The sequence below is a fragment of the Aureococcus anophagefferens genome, assembly GCF_000186865.1.
Source record: "Aureococcus anophagefferens unplaced genomic scaffold AURANscaffold_7, whole genome shotgun sequence".
In the NCBI taxonomy this organism is placed as follows: Eukaryota; class Pelagophyceae; order Pelagomonadales; family Pelagomonadaceae; genus Aureococcus; species Aureococcus anophagefferens.
Window position 1 is genome coordinate 523,647 of NW_008705567.1, and position 14,130 is coordinate 537,776.

General features: G+C 69.9%; 5 protein-coding genes across 5 annotated transcripts in view; 2 read left to right on the forward strand and 3 right to left on the reverse strand.

Moving 5' to 3' along the window:
* Positions 1-1,994: 1,994 nt before the first annotated feature.
* AURANDRAFT_63431 (hypothetical protein) lies at positions 1,995-3,367 on the forward strand (the record flags this gene model as incomplete). The annotated part of the gene is made up of 2 exons (XM_009037805.1): positions 1,995-2,786; positions 2,987-3,367. 2 exons carry the CDS (start codon positions 1,995-1,997, stop codon positions 3,365-3,367), a joined length of 1,173 nt encoding a protein of 390 aa, XP_009036053.1.
* A 45-nt stretch (positions 3,368-3,412) lies between these two features.
* On the reverse strand, positions 3,413-4,243 carry BGL4 (putative endo-beta-1,3-1,4 glucanase; the record flags this gene model as incomplete). Its single annotated transcript, XM_009038143.1, has 1 exon — positions 3,413-4,243. The coding sequence occupies one exon, from the start codon at positions 4,241-4,243 to the stop codon at positions 3,413-3,415; it is 831 nt and encodes a 276-aa protein (XP_009036391.1).
* Positions 4,244-4,325: 82 nt separating this feature from the next.
* On the reverse strand, positions 4,326-5,569 carry AURANDRAFT_63432 (hypothetical protein; the record flags this gene model as incomplete). Its single annotated transcript, XM_009038142.1, has 2 exons — positions 4,326-5,118; positions 5,208-5,569. 2 exons carry the CDS (start codon positions 5,567-5,569, stop codon positions 4,326-4,328), a joined length of 1,155 nt encoding a protein of 384 aa, XP_009036390.1.
* An 866-nt stretch (positions 5,570-6,435) lies between these two features.
* AURANDRAFT_63433 (hypothetical protein) lies at positions 6,436-8,874 on the forward strand (the record flags this gene model as incomplete). Its single annotated transcript, XM_009037806.1, has 1 exon — positions 6,436-8,874. The coding sequence occupies one exon, from the start codon at positions 6,436-6,438 to the stop codon at positions 8,872-8,874; it is 2,439 nt and encodes an 812-aa protein (XP_009036054.1).
* A 1,741-nt stretch (positions 8,875-10,615) lies between these two features.
* Positions 10,616-14,130, reverse strand: part of AURANDRAFT_71441 (hypothetical protein) — a gene marked incomplete at both ends in the record, with an annotated part of 6,125 nt that continues 2,610 nt past the window's right edge. Inside the window, 4 exons of the mRNA XM_009038141.1 lie at positions 10,616-11,371; positions 11,464-12,211; positions 12,450-12,928; positions 13,170-14,069. Coding sequence (XP_009036389.1) covers positions 10,631-11,371; positions 11,464-12,211; positions 12,450-12,928; positions 13,170-14,069 — 2,868 coding nt within the window. The remainder of the gene's footprint in view (positions 11,372-11,463; positions 12,212-12,449; positions 12,929-13,169; positions 14,070-14,130) is intronic.

Sequence of the window (14,130 nt, forward strand, 5' to 3'; positions counted from 1 at the left end):
TTCCGCGGAGGCCGCGGCGGCGGCCGTCGGCGCCGCGCGCCGGGCCTTCGAGGGCGAGGCGCGGGGCGACGGCGCGCGCGCGGCGCTCGCGGAGACGGCCGGTGAGCTCGCGCTCGTCGCCGCGGAGTGCGCGGAGCGGGCGCTCCGCGAGTGCCTGCGGTCCGCGATGGCGCGGGGCGGCTTCGTCGCCGGCGCGGGGCCCGCGTCCGTGGACCTCGGCCCGCTCAAGGACGCGCTCCGCGCCGCCGGCGCCTTCGAGGCGGACCACGGCGCGCTGTCGCCGTCGGCGCGGCACCTCGCGGACGACGCGGCGCGCCTCCTCGAGCTCCGCGCGGCGATCCGCGAGAGCCGGTGGGAGGCCGACCCGCGGTGCCCCTGGCGCGGGGCGCCCAAGGCCGACATCCTCCGCGCCGTGCTCGCCGGCCGCGACGGGCTCGCGGGGTGCTTCGCGGCGCTCGAGCGCGCGCCGCCGCGGGCCCTGGCCATCGGGGGCGACGAGTAAGCCGTATGCGTCATAAAGGCGCGCGCATGCCTCAGGGTGCACAGCACGCTGCAGTCAATGTGAAGGCCTCGAGCTCGCCGTGAGTTTGGCGGAGGCAGCCCATGAGCGGGGCGAGGGCGTCGGCGCGTCCTCCTCGGACGACGCGCTCGACACGAGGTGCGCGTCGGGCGCCAGCGATGACGGAGTGCGCAGCGATGGACGCAGCGACCGCGCGACAGCCCCGTCGGACGTCGTCGACGCGCGCGCGTGCCGTGCTCGACACGCTACTTAACCATCATATCTACGCGGAAGACAACGTCAGGTGGGGAGTTTGGCTGGGGCGGCACATCTGTTATACAAACGAAGTGTGTGCGTCTTTCAAGGTGATCTTCTTACTGAGCGCAGTCGACAAGGCGCTGCGCCAGACAGTTCTCAATCGTGCCGCTCTATGGGAATGCATGACGCGGTCGATGATCCCGAGCCTGCAAAGTGTGCCGACTAGCGTGACACCGCGGGGGCGAACGGGTTTTCTTAGAACGCTGCGCCTCTTTCGCGACCAGGAGCTGCGCGTGCGCCCGACGCCGTCGCTAGACGCGTTTCGACGCAGCGTCGAGATGCCGAAGTCTATCACGTTCTTGCTCGATGTCTACTCTGCCTCTGGAAAGTGGGCGTTTTCTGCCGAAGAACAGTGCGATCTCGACGCCGATGGGAAAATCGTCGCCTGCAATGGAGTCCCGCAAGATCCAGAGTGGCTGTTCGTCTCCTACGACTTCGAGATCAAGGCACCGCTTCAAATCACTGCGATTGGAGAGATCGCCGCTTCGGATGCGCGAGCCCGGAGAATGGAGGTCGAGCAGAATGCGGATTCTAACACATATCCCACGTATGCAAACGTTTTGTTGTCCTTTTTCGTGGACGACGAAGGGCCGCCGACGATCCTGCTCAACGAATGTTCGTCTTGCTTGACTCTCGACAAACTTTCTGTGGAGTTCCGAACAGACATACACGAAAACTGGCACCCGCGTGCCTCGTTCCCCGGGCGAGATTTTTGGAAGCCGGCTCGGTGGACTCGGGCCGCCGAATTCCAGACGGGATGCGATCTTCGCTACGGCGTCGGCTCGCTGCCGTTCGACCCGGTCGTTCAGCTGCGCTTCTCCCCGCCGGGCGTAGACGTTAGGAGCATCCTGGATCCAGAGGATGATGTGATCGACGAGGACGACCTGGGCAAGTGTTTTGTGAGACTCGAACTCGATTTCGAAGTGGACGACAACGGCGTCTCCAAAGGCTCGGACGCGACCGTCGTCCCCGCGCTCATGCGCCTGCGCGAGGACCAGAAGCGCCAACCGTTCTTCTCGTAACTCGGCGTTTTACGACACCCGTAGCAGCGCCGGGGTGCCTTCTGGTCGTGTTCGCGAGGCGGGGTCCTGGCGGCCGAGCAGGTTGACAAAAATTTATTGAGGTCTGCTTTTGCACAATGGTGCCCCTCGGAGCCGACGACTTCGAGCGAGAAGACATGTCCTCGACGAGATCCCGGCTCGCCGCCGCAGCCGCAGCCGTCGGCGTCGGCGCCCTGCTCTACGCCCGCGCGCGGAGGCGGCGGTCGAGCGCCGCGGAGGCACTGGAGCCCAAAACCACGGCCGAAGTCGCCCGGCGCGTCGAGCTGAGCGTGTTGCGCTTGTGCCGCGTCGCGCACCGCGGCGCCCGGGACCACGGCGGCGAGGTGGTTTTGGTGACGAACAACAACTTCGCCCTGGCGCCGACGATCTTCCGCAACGTGTCGAGCCCCCTCGCGCGCGCGGTCCTGACGTCGAAGCTCTCGCGCGAGCCGTTCTGGCGCGACGCCGTTGCTCAAACTATCTTCAAGGCCTTCGCGAAGATCCCCCGCGCGCCGGACTACGCGCCGCCGCTGCTCCAGTTCATGAACGAGGACTGCGACTTCGCCATGGAGCACGCGGACGGCAGCTTCATGGACCACTTGCAGTTCTGCTTCGAGTACTCGGCCGCGCACTTCCCGGGCGAGTCGCCGAACGTGCTGCTGCTCCACTCCGTGCTCGGCGTGGGCACGAACTACTTCCCCTGCGACGCGTCGAAGATCCCCAAGCTCAAGGCCCTGCTCACGGCGCGGGAGTTCACGCAGGTGGAGGCGTTCCCGAGTTTATTACGCCTAATCGTCCGCGGCGCGTTCCTCCCGGCGCTGGCGGCCTTCGAGGGGCCCCTGGCGTCCGTGGAGCTGCACCGCGTCATCGACAACAAGCGGCTCGTGCTGTCGGGCGACGATTTGTGGACCGCGCTGAACTACCAGCTCGTGCACCTCAGGGCAGGAAAAGAGTGATTCAAGTTCGCTTCAACATGAGTGTTCTGCGCGCGCGCGTTCCAGAAAAAGCACCCACGCTTCGAGAGCGCTCCGAGAGATGATCGCTCGTCCCAAAATCAGCCGAAACGAGTGGAAAACGACCGAGATAGGAGCCTTTGAAGTTGGGAATTTCGCACCCGTTTCCTGCCCAGGTCCACCTGCTCGACTTCCTGCCCGCGGCGGACTGGCGCGCGGAGATCGACAAGGACCTCTTCCTCATGAACTTCGCGGCGCTCCACGCGCTCCTCGTGGCCAAGGGCAAGCTCGTCGCGCGCGTCGACTTCGACCTCGCCCAGGCGCTCGCCCCGGCGCCGTCGCCGTTCGCGCCGGACCCGAAGCGGTTGAGCCTCGGCGACCTCATCCGCGACTACGTCCCCAGCGCCATCCAGGCCGCCATCGGCAGGAAGGAGATCGCCAAGTACAGCAAGGCCATCGGCCACGACCTCGCCTTCGCCGTCAAGCCGCCGCGTTCGCGCGACTTCCACGCGGACGGCACCGCCGCGCGGTCGCCGTCGAAGAAGGCCGCCGCCTAGATTTTTAACCCCGCGCGAACAAACACGCCGCTTCCAACCTGCCCTTTAGCGCCGGTAGACGCGGACGTGCGCGACCTCGAAGACCGCGTTGTCGAGCGCGTCGTCGGCGACGCCGTGCTTGCCGCCCCAGTTGCCGCCGACGGCGAGGTTGAGCATCACATAAAAGGGCTCGTCGAAGGGCCACTGGGCCGGCCCCGCGTGCTCGTTGGCGTAGCGGAAGTGGGGCTCCGCGTCGTCGACGCCGATCGCGAGCCCGGCGTCGTCCCACTCGGCCCAGTAGACGTGGAAGGCGTCGTGGGCGTCGTGTAAAACCACGGAGCCCTTGCGGTCCTTGGCTCTGCAGGTGCGCCAGTTGTAGGCCTCCGTGTGGACGACGGAGTGGACGACGCCGGCCTCGAAGCCGACGGACTCCATGATATCAATTTCCCCGGACTTGGGCCAGTGGCCGTGGCGGCTCTCGGAAGACATGCACCAGATCGCCGGCCAGAGGCCGCGCTTCGCCGGGGGCAGCTTCGCCTTGACCTCGACGCGGCACGGCGGCCGGAAGTCGCCGCCCAACTTGTGCCGCGTGCGGATCCGCGCGGACGTCACCTCGCCGCCGGCCCAGTCCTCGCGCCGCGCCGTGATCTTCAGCGTGCCGCCGCACACGCGCGCGTTCTCCAGCCGCGCGTCCGTGTACCACTGGCGCTCGTTGTGGCGCCGGTCGTGGACCCAGTTGTTGCAGTTCGTCTGGAAGGACCACTTGCGCTTGTCGGGCAGCCCGTTGTAGTCAAAATCATCGCTAAAAACAAGCCGCCAGTCTTTTTTTTTCTCGCAGCGGACGGCGGCCGCGGCGGTCGCGAGCGCCGGCGACACGCGGAGGGCCGCGCGCAGCATATCGTCACGAAGTTCGTTCGAACGCGCTTCTAACGTGTTAATTGAAGGCTTCTTGTAGTTTTTAAGGGGGGGGATTAAAACCTCACAGGTCCGTGCGGGCGCCGTCGACGGCGGCGCGGACCGCCGCCGGGAGGGACGCGACGTAGCGGTCCACGTGGCGGTTGCGGTGCGTGATGTTCCAGATGTCCATCCATGGCCCCGTGACAATAGGGTCGAGGTCGATGGCCGCGGCCTTCGTGTTGAGCCCCGCCTCCTGGACCTCGCTCCGGTCGATGGAGGCCCAGGCGTCCATGGCCGGCGACCCGGGCGCCACCGTCGCCCCGGGCTCCGCGATGACGAGCGAGTTCTTGAGGCCGTAGAAGAAGTCGAGCTCGTCGCCGCCGGCGCGCTCCGGCGGCGGCGGCGCGCCCGGCCCGCCGACCTGGTGCCACCGCAGGTCCGCGCTCCAGCGGATGGTGCTGCCCGAATTCTTGATGGAACGATGGACCATCGTCGGGCCGAAGAAGATCACGTCGCCGGCCCTGGCCGGCACGAGCGTCGCGCGGTCCGCGGCGTCGGGGAGGCCGAGCTGCGCCGCGACGTCCGCGAGCGAGGTCTCGGTGTACCACGTGTTCCCGAGGCAGCACGTGTGCGTCACGGTCTGGCCCTTTTTGTGCGACCCGCGGATGTACTCCATGCAGCCGTTCGCCGGCGTCGCGTCGACGAGGGGCACCCAGGCCGTGAAGATCTGCTGGCTCCAGAGGCGCGGCTCCCAGTAGCTGTTGTCCTGGTGCCACGGCACCTCCGTCTCGTCGTGGGACGGCATCTTCCCGCGCAGGTTCCACGCGGGGTGGATCGCGAGCTTCCCGTCGGCGTCCGCCGGCACGCCGAGCTGCCTCGCGATGGCGACGACACCGTTGTGCGTGAAGAGCCGCTGGAACGCGGGCGTCAGCTTGCCGTTCTTCGCGCGGACGCGTCGGGATACGCGTCCTGCATGCGCAGGAGCTTCTCGTCCCATGGGATCGCCGCCCACGCGTCGATCGTGCCGTTGAGCCTGCCCTCGGCGAGCAGGCTCCGCGCGAACTCGGTTTGCTTCGCGTCCACGTCGCCGCGGAGCTCCGCGAGCATGGCGCCGTCGAGCACGCCCTCGACCTTGAGGAAGCCGTCGACAAAATATCTTTCCACGTCGCCGGCGGAGAGCGGCCCGGTCCGCGCGAGGGCCGCGTCGAGGGTCTCCTGCCAAGTTGCGCTGACGTCGTGGAACGGCGACGACGGGCGCTCGAGTAAGTTGCCGGCCACGGCCACGGCGAGGATCAGCGCGCGGGCTGCCATCGCGATCGAGGCCATCATCGCGAGTCTGGTTCTGAATGGGCAGCATTAGGGAATCATCACTGCATCTTGGGGCGGTCGGAAAACCGCCGCGACTTGGGGCGGCGGCGATGAACACGCGCGGGGCAGCCCGCGAGGGCACCGCGCAGCACAAACGACCGGTCGAGGAGGGCTCCAGGGTCGCTACGGATGGCGCGGAAAAGCGGCCGCGAGCGCAGCGCCCGCCCGCGACGGAGCCGAACCCGGACATCGACTTCGCTGCCCTACAGCCGAATCGGGCTCCGGCCCGTAAGAGCCGCGCGCGGAGCGTCTCTCCAGCGCCGAAGGACCAGCCGAAGATCAAGCGGTCTCGGAGCGCTTCGCCCGTGCCGAACCGCTCGCGGAGCCCCCCGCGCGGGCCGCGTAAGCCGAAGCTGATCGCGGAGCTCCGGAAGGCCGTCTCGCTGCACGTGTTGGAGAAGAACTACGGCCACCGCGCCGCGGCCGCGGCCGTGAACATGGTCTGCCCGGCCATCAAGTCCGGCGAGGCCGCGGAGATCTCGAAGCAGGACGTCGAGCGCTACAGCGAGCCCTACAAGCAGATGCTCGAGAACGACTTGGACCTCGCCGAAGCCCGCGCGGGCCTCTCGAAGGCCCGGGAGCTCATCGTCTCGAAGCCGCACGACGACGACGCCAAAGTAGCGCTGCGCGTCGCCGAAGGAATCTTCACATCGCAGACCAATTCTGCCCGCCGGAAGATCCAAAACGCCATCGCCGAGATGCAGCTGAAGGCGAACGGCAACAAGGAGTGGCAGGAGCGCCGGGTCTTCGGCGACGGCGACGAGAAGGTCGTCGCGGCCTTCATCGAGCACATGAGCAAGGCGGGCTTCCCCTTCGGCGTCGAGATGGTCAAAGACATGCTCGCGGACATGGCCCAGCAGATGGGCATCGAGGACTTCGTCGCGTCCGAGGGCTTCATGTCCGGCTTCAAGCAGCGCACGGGCAACACCTGGGGCGCGCGGAAGGCCAGCGCCGTCGACCCGAAGCGGGCGAAGGCGGCGGACCCGAAGATCGCCGACGAGATGTTCCGGCAAGGGGAGGAGTTCTACGAGCGGCTCCGCGAGGCGAACCCCGCCCGTTGGCCTTGGGCGACCCTGCGCGACATGCACAAGGAGCGCATCTTTAACTTCGACGAGGCGGGCGACGACGCCAACAAGCGGCGCAGCAAGGTCTACGCCTCGAAGGATCTCGAGCGCGGCGGGCTCCATCGCGTGTTTGAGATCACCCTCGGAGATCACGATCCGTTCCACGTGACCGTCGTGGCGACGATCTGCGCCAACGGCACGCTCTTCCCGCCGCCCATGATCATCCACTCCGCCCCCAACAGCGAGAACCCCGTCCTTACCCTCGCCGACGGCGAGCACATCTACGAGAAGGACGTCGACGGCACGTACAAGTCGCAGACGGGCATGATCGTCAACGTCTCGAAGAACGGCTCGATGACGAAGGAGCTCTTCCCGCTGTACGTGGAGCACTTCCTGAACCACGTCAAGGACGACGGGCGCGGCTACTTCCTCTTCTTCGACGGCCACGTGTCGCGCTGGGCCCCCGGCTGCCTGAAGACGCTCATGGACCGGGGCGTCGCCTGCTTCTGCATCGCGTCGCACTCGTCTATCTGGGCCCAGCCCTGCGACGGCGGCCAGTTCAAGAAGCAGAAGGGCGTCACGGCGGACATGACGCGCCGTTGGCGGACCGCGAACCAGCACGTGCCGTTCACGCGGGGCGTGTGGAACAAGATCTTCCTCCTCGTCTACGCGGAGCTCCAGAAGCAGTTCCGGGAACGCCTGCGCGATCAGGGCCACAACGAGATCACGCAGGCCTTCGAGGACTGCGGCCTCTGCCCCTGGAACCGGCACTGCAAGAACTGGACCGCGGCGTCCGCGTCGTTGGGCACCACGGCGGAGCTCGCCCGCGGCGACATCGACGCCGTCATGGACACGGACCGCTTCCTGGGCTGCGCGGAGGTCGGCGCCGCGGCGATGGACCTGCGCTTCCCGGCCGTGTCGATCCACGAGCTGACCACGGAGGAGAGCGCCGCGCTCGCCGAAATCACCCGCCCCGAGGAGAGCCCCGCGGAGGCCGCGGAGCGCTTCGTCACGGACCTGTTCCGCCGCCTGTGCGCCTGCGACGTCGACGGCGAGAAGGGGTTCGTGCCCGTGGGCCAGGCCGCCGCCGCGGCCTTCAAAGCCTGCGGCTCCCCGCACGAGCAGGCCGTCGTCATCGCCGGTGACGAGGCGCGCGAGCGGCAGCTACGTCGAGCGCAAGCCCAGCTCGGAGCAGCGGTCCAAGGAGAGGTGGCGGAGCTGAAGCGCCAGAGCAGCGGCAAGGTCGAGCACGCGATCCGCCGGGAAAAGGACTGGTTGGTCACGCACGCGGAGACGGGCGTCCATCGGCCAGTCTCGGACGCGGAGCTCCAGTCCCAGATCGGCGACCAGTACGACGCCTCCGCCGTGAAAGCGCTCGCAGCAGCGAGGACCTCTCGCGAGACGACCGCTCGAGCGACGGCGGCGAGGCTCGAGGCCACGAAGGAGAAGAAGGAGGCGACACGGCACGCGGAGCGGATCGCCAAGATGGTCGTCGCGGCGCGGTTGGAGGTCCAGAAGAAGCAGCTCCTGGTCCGCAAGGGCTGGTCGGAGGAGGACTTGGAGGAGGCCTTCGCGTTGTTCCGGAAGACCGAGACCGTCTCGATGATGGGCGCGGTCGCGACGTCGACGTTCAATTCGGAGGCCATCTGCGTCAAGCGACTGGTCCTGGAGACCATGGCGGCGCCGCTCGGCGAGGCGGCCAGGGTCCGCGAGGCGACCGCGCCCAGGCGTCGCAACTACGCGGCGCCGAACACTTCGCGAGGACTCGCCGGCGACAAGGCCCTCGAGGCCCAGGACGCCGACCAACGACGGAGGGACGCCGAGGCGGCCAACACGGCGGCGGCCGCCGCCGAGCGCAAGAAGAAGGCGGACGAGAAGTTCGTGATCGACTGCGAGGAGAAGATCCCGGGCATCGTCGACGCGCTCTCCGGGGAAGGCGCGAAGGAGCCCGGCGACCTCGCGGTCGCGAGCCTGATCCTCCTCGTGAAGTGGCTCCAGTCGAAGCAGGAGGAGGAGCCCGCGTACAAGGTCAAGTCGACCTACAGGAAGGACGAGATCGGGCCGCTTTTGGAGGAGTACGACCGCGTCAATCTCACGAAGACCCGAATCCGAGATCTCGTCCGCGCGTTGAAGCGCGACGCGAAGGCGCGCGCGGACGCGAAGGCGCGCGCGGACGCGGAAGAAGAAACTAAGACCTAAGAACCATCGTCGAACTTCGAATGGCATATGTTGCACTGCGTCGTGGTGGCCGATCTGCGACGCCGCCTCGAAGGAGCCGCCTCGAAGGAGCCGCATCGACGAAGACGCTTCTTACCGGGCCCTCGCGCGTCGGGAAACGGCTGGAGAGCTACAACTTCGGTGGAAGACCGTGCGGCGATGGCGGCCGCGTCGACCGCGGTGCCGCGGGGCGGCCCGTGCGGGTAGCCGCCCGAGGTGGCCGAGTAGGCCCCGGGCAAGTAGCAGTAGGCGTTGCTCTAGCCGTAGGAGTCCGTGTCGTAGCCGTAGCAGGCCTGGAACGACGCGTAGCGGTAGCTCCAGTACGACTCGAAGTAGAAGCAGTCGTACAAGTCGGCGCCGGAGCCGCTCGGGAACACCGATTCGCCGGAGCCCTTGATGCGAACCCGTCTGGCCCCCGAGGGCGTAGAGCACGCGTCGTCGACGTGGAAGGGCGAGAAGACCTCGTGCTCGCCCTGGCAGACATGTCGGGGCAGCCCATGGGCCCCGGCGCCGAACCGGTCGACGCAGCCTACGGCGGCACGTGCGACCTCGGCGCCTGCAGCGAGGCAGCCGGCGTCGACGCCATCATCATGGACGTTGAGGGGAGGTCCTGCGACACGGGCCGACGCGCGACGTGCATCGTATTCGCCAACGAGCTGTCCTCGAGGCGCACCGCGAGCTTTTTGGGCTGGATAGCGAGCTCCACAACGAATTTCAGCGCACTCAAAGCGTCGGCGCGGTTCGACGTGTTAGGAGTGCACGCAGAGCCCCAGCGGCGACCGCAGGACGCCGCCAAGGGCCGGCGGCCCAAGTTCGGGGGGGCGCCCCAAGATGCAGTGATGATTCCCTAACAACAACTTAAACAACGTCGGCAGCATTTGATTATGGATGGACTATACCGCGAGGCGGCGGCGCGCGATTTGGCGGCGGTGCTCGAGGCTTCGGACGAGGCATCGGACGAGGACGAGGACGCGGACATCGGCGAGGACGCGGTCGGGGTGGCGATGATCGAACCCGTCGTCGAAACGCTCATCGACGCAGCGCGCGGCGATTCGACGACGGCGCTGCGGAGCTTTTTAGATGCTGGGGCCGACGCGGAAGCGTTCGATAAATATGGCTATAGCGCGCTCCATTACGCAGCGATGAACAGATTCTCATGTGCGCCAGGCTTCATCGACCACCTGCTGGCCGCCGGCGCCGACGTTCATGCGAGGAATCGCGCCGGGTATACCGCGCTGCACTGCGCGATGCTCCGACAGCAGTTCGACGATCTCGAGCTCTGTATCGAGCGACTCGTTCGGGCCGGCGCCCGCGTCGAGGAGCTGACCAACGGCGGGGAGACGGCCCTCGCCCTCGCGCTCATCGCCGGGCGCGGCGATGTCGCCAAGTGCATGCTCGGCTTCGGCGCCAGGATGACCGCCGAAGATTTGCGACGGCACGCCCGAGCGCGATGGATTCGAACACAGCGACTCTGGCACACAGAAGAGCAAGCTCTTCTGCTCAGGATCGCCAAATTCGATGCGCGCGTGTCCTCGATCGAGGCCGCCGGGGGGGTCGCGGAGTACGCGATCGCGCGGCGCCGCGTGCACGCCGGACTCGTCTGCAAGTGCGCGGCCCGGTCCTTCCCGCTCGACGCGGCGGGCCTCGTCGTGGACTTCCTCTGGCGGCCCGGGGGCGGGCGATTCCTCGACAGGCAGATCCTGCGCAATTTTAGGGAGCCGTGCTAGCAAAGTCCTCCTTAGCCCGCGTCCCAGAGCGGCGCGAGCTCCCGCCGCGCGGCCGCCGCGTCGCCCTTCATGAGCGCGAGGTACGCGGCCTTGCACCGCGCGCGCGCGGCCGCGGCGAGGTCGTCGCCGCCGCCGCGGGAGACCGCGGCGACGAGGTCCCGCGCGGCCGGCGGCAGCGCGCCGCGGACGCGCGCGGCGAGGTCCGGCGCGTCGGCGTCGTCGAGCGCGTCCTCGGCGCCGAGGAGCTCCCGCAACGCCCGCAGCTTCGACGCCGGGTCCGGGAACGCGGCGCTCCGGAGCAGCGCGGCCGCGTCGAGCGCCGCGAGCGCGCGGCCGCGCGCCGCGTCGCGCGCCCGGGACACCGGCGCGGTCCGCCGCTCGCGGTCGAAGCGCGAAATCGCCGCCGCCAGGTGCGCGAGGGCCTCGTCGGGCCGGCCCTTGGGCGCCGCCGCGGAGGCCGCGCGCGCCGCGAGGAACGACCCGAGCTGGTACCGGTGCGGCCCGGCCGCGGCGGGGTCGAGGTCCTCGGCCGCCGCGACGGCCGCGCGGAGCGGCGCCAGCACCGCTTCCTCGTCCCGGCGCAGCTTTTCTGTATCGCCTCTTTCGCCGCCGCCGTCGGCGAAGAGGCGCCGCCGCCGCGCGGTTCCCAAGAAGAGCCGCGTCGCCGCGAGTTCCGCGCACGCCGCGCGCCGGAGGCCGCCGCCGGCGTCGCCGAGGGCGTCGAGGGCGCCGCCGCAGTGGAAGGCCGCGGCCTCGAGGTGCCGCTCGTCGCCGTCGGCCGCGAAGCGCCGCTTCTCGTGCACCGCGACGTTGAGGCGAACGGACGCCTCCGCGGCCTCGCGACGGCGAGCCAGGCCCGCGCCCGGGCGCCGAGGGCGCCGTCGCCCGCCTCGTGGCCCGCCTTGGACGCCGCGCCGCCCACGTCGTTGCACGCGTCGCCGAGGCGTTTCGCGAGGGCCGCCGGCTCGGCGCCGCCGAGGCGCCGCGCGGCCGCGGCCGCGCGCGCGAGCGCGAGCGCGCGGCAGCAGGCGAGGTGCAGCAGCGGCGGCGCGGCGGCCGACGGCGACGGCGGCGGCGCCTTGGCCGCGGCCCGCAGGTCCGCGGCGTCGCGCGAAAACCGCGGCTTGACCAACGCCGCGTCCGCGGCGGCCGCGGCCGCGAGGCCCGCGGCGAGCGCGAGCGCGTCCGGCGCGTGGAAGCAGCCCGGCGCCGCGCCGCCGAGGTCCGAGCCCTCGAAGGTCGGCGCGCGCCGCCGCGCGTCCGGCGACGTCTCGGGCGAGGACGCGCGCCGCGGGTGGAAGACGTCGTCGAGGTCCTTGAGCAGCGCGACGCAGTCCGGCGCGTGGGCGCCCCGCTCGCTCCACTCGAAGCGCCGCTTGTCGACGCCGCGCGCGAAGGCCGCGGCGAGGTGCCAGACCGCGGCGGCGCGCGCGTCGCGGCCCGCGGCGTCGCCGCCGCCGCCGCCGCGCAGGCCCGTCGCGGCCCGCCGGAGCTCGTGCATGAGGTTCGACGGCTGGACGCGCTCGAGGTGCGCCGCCGCCAGCGCGACGGCGCAGTCGACGGCCGCGGCGCTCAGGTCCTCGACGCGCCGCCTGTGTGGAAATCAACCAGTGGAATGGACGCGTCCAGCAAAACTTCAAACCTCTCTATCTCGGTCAAATCGAAGTCGATTCGACTGATTTTTGGACGAATCGATTGCTCTCGTCGAGTTCTCGAAGCACAGCCGAAGAGCTTGCGTCGAAACTGTCGCATACGCTCACATTGAATTCGGGTTGAATATTTGAATTCCACACAGCGCGCCGCGAGATCGCCGCTTTCCCGAACTCGGACTTTTTTTCCGACGCCAGGCGCAGCGCGAAGGCGAGCGCGGCCTCGAAGCGGTCCCGCGCGCTCTCGAGGTCCGCGCTCGCGCAGGCGCGCAGCGCCTCGAAGGGCGCGGGCGCCCCGGCGCCGGCCGGCTCGGAGCCGAAGACCCGGGGCGCGGTCCACGGGTGGTCCGCGGCCCGCTGCGAGCCCCGCCAGCTCTTCGCGCCGTCGAGGAACGACGCGGCCTTCATCTCCTCGAGGGACGCGCGCATGGCGAGGTGGGGCTCGCCCTCGCTGTCCTCGATCTCCGCGAGCAGGTCCAGCGCCGTCGTCGCCAAACCCCGGAGCCGGCCGAGGAGCGACGACCGCGTCGCCGCGTCCAGATCCCCCCCCGCGCCGCCGTCGGCGCCGAGCCGCAGGTGCGCGCGCACGCGGTGGGCGAAGCGCGCGGAGAGCGTGGCCAGCAGCCACTTCCACTGCTTCTTCTTCGCGTCCGCGAGCGCCTGGGCGGGACAAGAGAGATTCGACGTCGCTTCAACGTGAGTGCTCCGAGCGCGCGCGTTCCGGCAAAAGCATCCACGCTTCGAGACCGTTCCGAGAGATGATCGCTCGTCCAAAAAGCAGCCGAAACGAGTGGAAAGCGGCCGAGATCGGAGCCTTTGAAGTTGGGAATTTCCCCGCCCCGGCGAGCGCGTCCAAGTCGTAGAGCCGCAGCCGCTCGTCGGACGCGTCCTTCGCCAACACGTACGTCGCGCCGTCGCGGTCGCAGTGGTCCGCGAGGAAGCGCAGCACGGCCGCGGCGTGGACCTCGACGGACTTGGCGTCGAAGAGCGCGTGGTCGCCGCCGTCGGCGTCCGCGAAGGCCTTGGGGATCTCCGCGGTGTCGAGCACCTTGGCGCCGACGACGACCCCGAAGCGCTCGAGGCAGAGGGCGAGCTTGGGCACGCCGGCGATGACGTTCTCGAGCCAGCCGTCGAGCACGGCCCGCCGCCGCGAGCCGCGCTCGCCGACGTCCTCCGCGCGGATCAGGCGCACGGCCGTGTCCGCGTCGAAGCGGCGGTCCACGAGCGCGTCGCTGCCCGAGAGCACGTCGGCGGCCCCGACGCGCCATCGGCGCACGCGCGCGTAGTCGGGCCAGGGCCGCGCGGCGAGGAGGCCCGCGGGCGCCGCGGCCTCGTCGCCGTACGCGGGGCACAGCGCGGCGTCCGCGAGGGCCTCGACGGCGCGGGCCGCCTCCTCGGAGCGCCGCGCGCCCAGCGACTTCTGCGAGTCCGCGGCCGCGGCGACGATGGCGCGCAGCGCCGCGCGCGTCGACGGCGACGCGCCGCCCGGCTCGAACGCCGCGGCCGCGGCGTCGAGGAGCCGCGGCGGCTCGGCCTTGGCCTCCTCGACGCCGGCGTCCTCCGCGCGCAGGGCGTCGCGGAAGCCGCCGTCCTCGAGGCGCGCCGCGCGGCTCAGCGCCTCGCGGACGCGGCGCCGCCGCGACGACGGCTCCTCGCGCGCGTCGAGCGCCGCCGCCGCCGCGCCCGCGTCCGCGCCGTCGACGACGAGCGTCGAGCCCGCGCGGTGCACGGCGAGCGTCGCGCCGCCGCCGGCGAGCGGCAGCGCGAAGAGCGTCTGGAACGTCCGCGCGTCGCCGACGAACTGGGGCAGCGGCGCCGGCGCCAGGGCCAGCGGCGGGCCGTCGCCGGCGCGCGGGCTCTCG